Below are 10,280 nucleotides of genomic sequence, written 5' to 3'. Positions count from 1 at the left end.
GATAATATCATCACTCAGAGTTTTAGATTGTATAACAAAAAATAATACAATAATTATTAACACGGCAATAATTATTAACACATTATTAACACGGCAATAATATTTTACACTGTATGAAGAAGATTCCAGAGTGATTGAGTGACTACTACCAGGAGTATCATGTCTGGGGAATCCGTCTTAAAGACCTAAGCATTGGTCTTGCTAGCAGTAGGAGGTTCTTTCTTAACAGATAGAAAGAAGGAAGAAGAATTACCCTACAGTTTTTTCAGGTTCATTATACACAATTTGTTTTTCAGATACAGAATCTATGTATCAGACCACACCGGCCATGTGCAACCTGAGTAGCGACCACACAGGTGACTTCACCCTTTTGGGCATCCCTGGCCTCGGGCAGTACCACGTCTGGATCAGCATCCCCTTCTGCTTTATCTATCTCGCGGCCATTGTGGGCAATAGTATCCTTCTCTACCTCATTGCTGTGGAACATAGTCTTCATGCACCCATGTTCTTTTTCCTTTCCATGCTGGCCATGACAGATCTGATACTGTCTACCACTTGTGTCCCCAAAACCCTTACCATCTTCTGGCTTGGTCCCCAGAAAATCAGTTTTCCTGGTTGTCTGACCCAGTTATTCTTTCTGCACTACAGCTTTGTGCTGGACTCGGCTATACTCTTGGCCATGGCATTCGACCGCTACGTGGCCATCTGCTCTCCCCTGAGGTACACCACTATTTTGACCCCCAGGACCATTGCCAAAATTATTGTGGGAATCTCCTTCAGAAGCTTCTGTGTTATAGTTCCATGTGTTTTCCTTGCAAATCGTCTACCCTTCTGCAGGACACGCATCATACCGCACACATACTGTGAGCACATAGGTGTTGCCCGGCTCGCCTGTGCTGACATCTCCGTCAACATCTGGTATGGCTTTGGTGTTCCCATCATGACGGTGATTTCGGACGTGATCCTAATTGCTGTCTCCTACATCCTGATCCTCTATGCCGTCTTCCGCCTCCCCTCCCAGGGCGCCCGCCACAAGGCCCTTGGCACATGTGCTTCCCATGTCTGTGTCATCCTCATGTTCTATATACCAGCATTCTTCTCCATCCTTGCACATCGCTTTGGGCGTAATGTCTCTCGTACCTTTCACATCATCTTTGCCAACCTCTATGTAGTCGTCCCACCTGCACTCAATCCTATTGTCTATGGAGTAAAGACCAAACAGATCTGGGACAAAGTCATCCATCTGCTCTGTCCCCAGAGGTCCCAGTGATGCATGCCTGAAGTGTGTGGGCAGGGGCAAGTTCTTAGTGTATATCAGCTTAAAGGCTGAACCTGTAGCCAGTGGTTCAGAGAAGGGACAGATTAAAAAATTCTTTATTAAGAAGATTTGAAGTTTTGCCTACTCTGTTATTTTAGTTAGAATTTTACTCCTTAATTCCAGTTGCAAAAAACTAAATTCTGTGTCTGGGAAACGGTGTATATATATTTTCAATTTCTTGTTATTGTTATGAAATGATTATCAAACTCTTAATTGAAATAATAAGATAATCCTATCTCTTGAGGCACCTGGGTAACTCTGTCGGTTAAGCGTCAGACTCTTGATTTTGGCTCAGGTCATGATCTCAGGGTTGTGGGATTGAGCCCCACATCATACTCTGTGCTGAATGTGGAGTCTGCTTAAGAGTCTCTCTCACTCACCCTCTCACATGCTCATTCTCTCTCTCCGTCTCTCAAAATAAAAAACAAAAATAAAAAATGATCATCTGTTTTTCATGATAAATATGTTTCTAAGCAAACAGATTTTTTTTTTTCGGTTTTATGTATCTTAGTAGTTTACACATCACTGGAGATCACAGAATTTCTCTTGTGATAGCTCTGAAGTTCTGGACTTTGACTTTAAGTATGAGCCTTGGCATATAATATGTGCATAAGGAATGCTTATCAAGTACATGAGTGGCAAATAATCATGCAATTTAAATTAAGAGTGCAGTCATTTATTGTGGACAAAATGAAGGCAATGAGGAATGCAAAGCTCATTTTTCATTCAATCTTGAGGAGGAAAAATGAGGTGTGATGGTTAGAGTCCTCTAAGAACAAATATAAAGATGACACTAACTTCCTTTGGCCAATGAGAAGGAAAAGTATGAGATGGAAAAGATTGAGATGAGGGATCGAAACCTGGACAATTGGAAGAATGGGTGGCCCAAGTCTCTTCTTCCTTCTCAAATCTCAAAAGAGATGTAGTCCAATGGTAAATATGTATCTTTATCTGTATGATGCATTCTTTTTCTAATTAAAAAAATTTTTTAAATGTTTATTTGCTTTTGAGAGAGAGACAGAGCATGAGCGGGGGAGGGGTAGAGAGAGAGGGAGACACAGAATCTGAAGCAGGCTCCAGCTCAGAGCTGTCAGCACAGGGCCTGACGCAGGGCTCCAACCCATGAACCATTAGATCGTGACCTGAGCTGAAGTCAGACGTTTATCTGACTGAGCTACCCAGGCACCCCTGTGTGATTCATTCTCTTTTCAAATCTAGTATGTCTAATTTGGTCAGAAGGAGTCACTCAGTCACTAACTTAGTCAAAGAATCACTACTTTTGGTATTTGTCAAGTGTCAAGGATAGTTGATGTCTGCTTTTCTCCCAGATCTAAGACGTCTTCAATGCTCATTGCTTCTTTCTCAACAACCTCTAGGAGTTACCAGTGAGTGTGAGTACCGTCTCCCTCCCCTCAGTGGTCCTAACACAAGTCAGCTTTCCTCTGAATGAAACACCAGAGTTCTATGTGGTCTCTCTCCTACTGTTTTCCTGCCTCCATTCATGTGGGATTAGATTCACCATTCTACAGTAACTCTCTACATATAATTTTAGTAAGAAAGATATGTTTTTGTTGACACAGAGACTATAGTTTGACTATATGTTCTTTTACATGTGACAGCAGTCATATATAGTTTCTTCCAAAATTATTTGATGTATTTTGAACACCATAAATAAAAATGTTATGAAGTGTAAGTAGAAAAGATAGTAGAGACAAAACAAAAGAGCATAAATGAAGATTTTTTTTTTTAATTTTTTTTTCAACGTTTTTATTTATTTTTGGGACAGAGAGAGACAGAGCATGAACGGGGGAGGGGCAGAGAGAGAGGGAGACACAGAATCGGAAACAGGCTCCAGGCTCCGAGCCATCAGCCCAGAGCCCGACGCGGGGCTCGAACTCACGGACCGCGAGATCGTGACCTGGCTGAAGTCGGACGCTTAACCGACTGCGCCACCCAGGCGCCCCTTTGATTTTTTTTTAAAAATAAGGTAAGAAATAGGCCAGTGTACTTTTATCTTCATGGGTTCCTATTCTCTTATTACATATGTGGGAAGATTTAAGCTCTAGAGTATGTGAGAGATAAGCATGATTTAGTTCCATAATTTGCACTGCATATAAATAAGAAGACAGTGAGATGGTCAGAGAAATAAAACTATTCCTGTTATGAAGAACAGAAAGAGATATCATCAGAAAGCTCTTAGAGAGAAGCTCCCAGTAAGGTAATTAGTCACATTCTTACCAATTATAGTTTCATTGGGCCTCCTATGTCCCTCATCTCAGTATAGAGCAGTAGAACATCCTAAATTTTCATTTAATAAAGGCTACAGACTTTTCTGGGAGCTAATATAATACAAATCTCCTTAGGTCTGGTGTGGTCCAAATATTCTAGATTATTGTGAGTACAGAGTAGATTCCAGTCAATCTTCATTCATTCATTCATTCATTCATTCAACAATATTTACTGAATATTTGACAAATGTTTTCTAAATCTGCAGCACTGTGTTAGGTAAACTGTTTCCTATGTTGACCAAAACAGGGATGGGTGTTATGCTCCTGGTGTTTGTAATTTAGTGAGGGAACTGAGCCTCAATCATGTAACCAGACCAATGGACATGTAACTTCAAGTTGTGTTAGGTTTTAGGACACACAGAAACCAACAAAAATTTAAAAACGGTGCTCTTGAAGGCAGACTATCAGAGGAAACCAGCTTCCACTTAGGTGAGCAGAAAGCTCTTCCTGAAAGAAGCGTTATTTTCTCTAACAAAGATGGGAATCATGAGAAAAAGCCAGTCAGGTGGGAGAGGGAGGGAGGCAGAGGATTCAGGCAGAGGAGGTGAAAAACCTGTACACTGAAAATTGAAAGACTTTAATCAGAGAAATTGAGTAAGACTCAAGTAAGTGTAAAGGTATCCCATGTTTGGACTGGGAGAATTCATATTAATAAAATGTACATATTCCCCCCAAAATCCACAGATTCAATATAATCCATATAAAAATACCAATGGCATGTTTATAGAAGTAGAAAAACTAAGCCTAAAATTTGTATGGAATTGCAAAAGCCAAGCCAAGCCATGTTGAGAAAGAAGCACAAACCTGGGGCATCACAGTTTCTGATTTCAAACAGTATTACAAAGCTATAACAATCAAAACACTATGAAACCAGTATAAAAACAGACATATAGATAAATGGAACAGAACACAGAGGCCAGAAATAAACCCATGAATATACTGTTAACAAGGACCCGAAAATGGAAAGGATAGTCTATTCAAGAAATGGTGTTGGGGACAGTGCATATCTACATGCAAAAGAATAAAACTAGACCCTGGTCTTAGACCACTCACAAAGCTTTATTTGAAATGGACTCAAGGCTTACATTTAACACCTGGAACTATAAAACTCCTACAGGAAAACATGGGAGGATAGCTCTTTGATGTTGTTGGCAATGATTTTTTGGATATGATACCAACAGCACAGGTAAAACAAGTAGAAATAAAATAAGTCGGACTACAACAAACTAAAAAGCTGCTCAGCAAAAGAAACATAAACACAAAGAAAAGGCAGGTATTTATAAACCATACATCTGATAAGGCGTTAATTTCTGAAATATGTAAGGAATTCGTACAACTCCAGGGTAAAATAGTAATAATCTGATTAAAACAATGGGCAAAAGACCCTAATAGACCTTTTTTTCCTCAAAGAAGAAGACATTTTTTTTTGAAGTTTGTAATTTATCGGTATCCTGATTTTATTAGTTTTTAAAATTTCAAGCATACGGAAATACAGAGAATAACACAATAAATACCCATGTGCTACCATTGAGCTTAAGGGGGAAAAAAACCATATATAATTGAAGGGTGTTAACCTTCCCTAATCTTATTCCCTTCCTTCCTTCCCAGTGATAATTACTATCCTAAATTGGTATGTAATACTCATATTTTTATATATCCATAAACAACATGTATTGCTTTGCATGTTATTAAACTTATCATTAACGATATGTTTATTTAAAATTGTATATGTCCTGCAACTTGCTTTTTCATTTAATAGTGGCTTATAAACTTTATCTGTACATCTTGGTCTAGCTTATTCATAATTGTTGAAGAGTAGTACGTTCTGCGATTTACTACTTTTTACTTATTTGTTTGTTTGTTTATTTATTTACTTAAATTATTTACAAAAATTTATCCAAGTTAGTTAGCATATAGTGCAATAATGATTTAAGGAGCAGAATGCAGTGATTTATCCCCTACATATAACACCCAGTGCTCATCCCAACAAGGGTCCTCCTTAATGCCCCTTGCCCATTTAGTCCATTCCCCCGCCCACAACCCCTCTAGCAACCTTCAGTTTGTACTCTATGTTTAAGTCTCTTATATTTTGTCCCTCTCCCTGTTTTTATATTATTTTTGCTTCCATTCTCTTATGTTCATCTGTTTTGTGTCTTAAATTTCTCATATGAGTGAAGACATATATTTGTCTTTTCTAATTTTGCTTAGCATAATACCCTCTAGTTCCATCCATGCTGTTGCAAATGGCAAGATTTCATTCTTTTGGATTGCTGAGTAATACTACATTGTATATACCACATCTTTATCCATTCATCAGTGGGTGGACATTTGGGTACTTTCCATACTTTGGCTATTGTTGTTAGCACTGCTATAAACATTGGGGTGCATGTGCCCCTTCGCAACAGCACACCTGTATCCCTTGGGTAAATACCTAGTAGTGCAATTGCTGGGTTGTAAGGGTATTTCTATTTTTAATTTTTTGAGGAACCTCCATGCTGTTTTCCAGAGTGGCTGCACCAGTTTGCATTCCCACCAGCAGTGCAAAAGGGTTCTTCGTTCTCTGCATCCTTGCCTGACTTGCCTGAGTTGTTCATGTTAGCCATTCTGACAGGTGTGAAGTGATATCTCATTGTGATTTTGATTGGTATTTCCCTGATGAGGAGTGATGTTGAGCATTTTTTGATGTGTGTGTTAGCAATCTGGATGTCTTCTTTGGAAAGTGTCTTCTCATATCTTTGCCCATTTCTTCACTGGATTATTTGTTTTTTGGGTGTTGAGTTTGGCAAGTTCTTTACAGATTTTGGGTACTAACCCTTAATCTGATATGTCATTTGCAAATATCTTCTCTCATTCTGTCAGTTACCTTTCAGTTTTGCTGATTGTTTCCTTTGCCATGCAGAAGCTTTTTATCTTGATGAGGTCCAAATAGTTCATTTAGCTTTTGTTTCCCTTGCCTCTGGAGACATGTTCAGTAAGAAGTTGCTGAGGCCGAGGTCAAAGCGGTTTTTGCCTGCTTTCTTCTCGAGGTTATTTATGGCTTCCTGTCTTACATTTGGGTCTTTCATCCATTTTGAGTTTACTTTTATGTATGGAGCAAGAAGGAAGAAGACATTTGAGTGGGCAACAGGTACATGAAAATGTGCTCAACATCACTAATCATCATGGAAATGCACATTAGAAGCATAGTCTGAAATCATCTCACAGTTGTTAGGATGGCTAATTTCAAAAAGACGGTAACAAATGTTGGCATGGAAGTGGAGAAAAAGGAGTATGCTGCTGGCAGGAATATAAATTGTTACAGCCATTATGGCAAACAGTATGAATGATCCTCAAAAAATTAAAAGTAAAACTCTCATATGATTCAGCCATCTTACATCTGAGTACATATTGGAAGAAAACAAAATTTGTCTCTTGAAGAGATTATCTGCACTCCCATGTTCATTGCAGCATTGTTCACAATAGAAAAAATATGGAAAGAACTTGTGTCCATGTTTGGATGAGCAAATATATGTACATCACATTTTATACAAGGGAATATTATTTAGACATGAGAAAGAATGAAATCTTGCCATTTGCAACAACATGGATGAAGTGCATTATGCTAAGTGAAATGAGCCAGATAGAGAAAGACAAATGCTGTGTGGTATCATTTGTATGTGGAATCTAAAAATAAAAAATCAAACTCATAAAAACAAAGAGTAAAATGATTGTTCCTGGGGGCTGGGTTGGGGGGACACGAGAAGATGTTGGAGAAAAGGTCCAAAATTTCACTTATAAGATGAATAAGTTCTAGAGATCTAATGTTAGAAACAATGACTATACTTTATAATACTGCATTGTTTCTTTGAAATTTACTAAGAAAGTAGATGATAAGTGTTCTCACTAAACACACACACATACACCCACACACACACACAACTATGTGACATGTTAACCAACTTGATTGTGGTAAAATTTCACTATATACATATATATATATATATATATATAAAATCATCACTTAGTACACTTTAAATATATATAATTTTATTTGCCATTTATACCTGAATAAATCTGAAAAAAATAAGAAAGTAAACATTTATGGATGAACAGATGGCAAGATGCTTATTTAGAAAGGAAGAAAGAGAGAGGAAGGAAGGAAGGAAAGAAGGAAGGAATGAAGGAAGGAAGAAAGGCAAGGAAGTAGCACATGAGAAGACACAGAGCTGAAAAGTCTGTGCATTACGGGAACTGGAATCTAATGTGGGGGGAAGGGGTTAGATAGACAAAATACAAAATGGTAATATTGCAGAAGATTGGAAAACCCAGATCATTTTAAGGAGTGTAATATTCTAAGAACAATGGGAAGTCATAGGAATTTTATAATTTTTTTTGAAGTTTTCTGATTTTGAGAGACAGAGAGGAGAGAGTGAGAGAGAGAGATCATGAGCAGGGAGGGGCAGGGAGAAGGAAAGACAGAATCCCAAGCGGGATCTGTGCCATTATTGCAGAGCCCAACATGGGACCTGAACTCACAAACCATGAGACCTGAACCAAGATCAAGAGTTAGACAGTTAACCAACTGAGCCACCTGGGCACCCCGGAAGTCATAGGAATTTTAATCAAGGCAGCAACTAAGTCCAAATTGTATTTTAAAACATTATTCCTAAATCTATTGTTTTTTACGGGGTTTGTGATAGTTTGGGGCGGTGGTGGCTCACTGGATTCAGCAGTCACTCTACTACCCTTTCACATACATTTTAACCCTCAGGAGGTGGGCAGCCTCTTTGATCAAGAAAAAACTTAACCCCTCAACCGCCTGAAGGAAAGGCAATTTCACCACAAATTAGAAACAAAACAATAGAAAAGCTTTGCTCAGCCTACATGAAAAAACTCCGATTTCATTCTGTGCAAAATAGTGAAATACCAGTTCAAGTAATTGATGGGGGCCAAAATTAGCATGTATAAAATATTCAAATAGGCATAAGGAAATTCCTCCTTACTCATTTCACCACTAAATCATTTTTTTAAAAGTAACATGATTTTAAGTTAAACATACTGCTACAGACATGGTGGTGATTGAATTGTAGGAAATACCATTTTGAAATAGTGGGTCAGGACTCCTATGGGGCATCCTAGACAGAGGGCCAGTTGTCCATTAAGGTGGTACCCTTCGATCTTGCGAATAGAACCATAATATCTGTGTGTAAATAATAGTTTTTGATGATATTTAAGGAAGTGTGAAGGCTGAGAGGTGTGACTCAATTTTTTAGGATGTAAATTACAAATAAAGTGGGAAGGGGCACCGGGGCACATTCCTATTTAGTCCAGTGGAAATCATTAACTGAGACAATGATTTTTATTAGACAACACTAAGCTGCAAGTTCTACATAACCTTCTGATTGGACCAGGTGTTCACATGAGACTCATTCAAGTTTCCATAACCAGCTCTGCTCCACACAATCAACAAAGGAATGCAGACGTTTCCAGGAGACAGATTACACCAAAGGTAAGGATTGTACACTTATACGACTTAAACATATCTCCTCTTCCTGTAAAATATTGGCCAAGGAACTTCCACTTCTAGTACATCAAACAAAACACCATTGTGCATTTGACCGTTATTTTCAATAGTCTTGCGATACAGGATTTAAAACGATAGCCATTGGAACAAATGAAAGTTTTGTACAGTGTGTCCAACCAGAAGGAAATATGCCTGTGGATGAGACAAAGACCAACAATTGGCAATTTGGGGTCCACTACTCAGGGTTATTGACCAATATCTATGCAAGCATAGAGACAGAGACTCTGGCTGTGCCGTCCCAGGGACAGTGACCTGGCTGCTGATCTGAGGGATAAGCGCCTGTCAGGTCTAAACAGACCTGGGCCTCCAAGCCACCAAGAGTGTAGGTGGGCATATCTGGTAGTCTTCCCACAAGATTGTACTTTATTGTTCATATTGGTTTTTACCAATAAAAATTATATTAGTGTTGCAACTGGGGTTGAGTCCCATTAAGGAAAACGTAAAGATAAGAGGAAAATAAACATGAAGACTGACAAAACTACTGGAAGTAGCAGGTGCCAGGACTCAGAGGTGAGAACAGAACAGGATTGAAGCGAAGGGAGGACATGATCAGATACACAAGGTAGGAGGAGCAGTGTGCAGAGGGGAGAGGCAGGAGGGAGACACAAGGAAATACGCTGATCCTTTAGGAAGCCATGAGAGTGATGTAGGTAAGAAGTGAAGGTAGCTGGACAATGAGAAAGAAAAGGGAATGGCTCGAGGGCATTTTAAAAGGGCTCAGCAGCACATTTTTATAAGAAACCTCAATCCTCATGAGCAGTAAAGTGACATTTGCTGATCCTGGGAGCACTGAGAGCAGGGGTAGGGTGGGGAGTGGATGCAGTTCAGGACGTGATGGATTTCAAATAAAAATGGGATGTTCAGGCAAAGATATTGCAAAACAGCAGCCACTGGATTGCCAAGGGCAACATACTGACTTTGGCCATCAAAGGAAATAGCATCCAGGATCTGCTCTCCTCTGCCTCCGTAGAGGCAGTGCCAACCCACTTTCTTGTTTTCCAGTTGTAATGCTCACATCCACATATGCATTGGGCCCCCAGGGGAAAACAAGGCACAGAGATCCACTGTGGAGCCTATGAAGGCAGATGCTGGGGCCCCACTTTGAAGGCAG

The 10,280-nt window shown here is 39.2% G+C and overlaps 1 protein-coding gene across 1 annotated transcript; it reads left to right on the top strand.

The window, feature by feature from the left end:
- The first annotated feature begins 328 nt into the window (after window positions 1-328).
- On the top strand, window positions 329-1,270 carry LOC115525532 (olfactory receptor 52H1-like). Its single transcript, XM_030332768.1, has one exon. It carries the CDS (start codon window positions 329-331, stop codon window positions 1,268-1,270), a length of 942 nt encoding a protein of 313 aa, XP_030188628.1.
- Window positions 1,271-10,280: the final 9,010 nt, after the last annotated feature.

Source organism: Lynx canadensis, chromosome D1 (genome assembly GCF_007474595.2).
Source record: "Lynx canadensis isolate LIC74 chromosome D1, mLynCan4.pri.v2, whole genome shotgun sequence".
In the NCBI taxonomy this organism is placed as follows: domain Eukaryota; kingdom Metazoa; phylum Chordata; class Mammalia; order Carnivora; family Felidae; genus Lynx; species Lynx canadensis.
Note: the sequence above shows the minus strand (reverse complement) of the source record. Positions and strands in the feature narration are given on the sequence as shown.

What these genes read in the sequence shown, in the direction of transcription:
- LOC115525532 (XM_030332768.1), top strand. Translation starts at nt 329, where the DNA reads ATGTGCAACCTGAGTAGCGACCACACAGGTGACTTCACCCTTTTGGGC.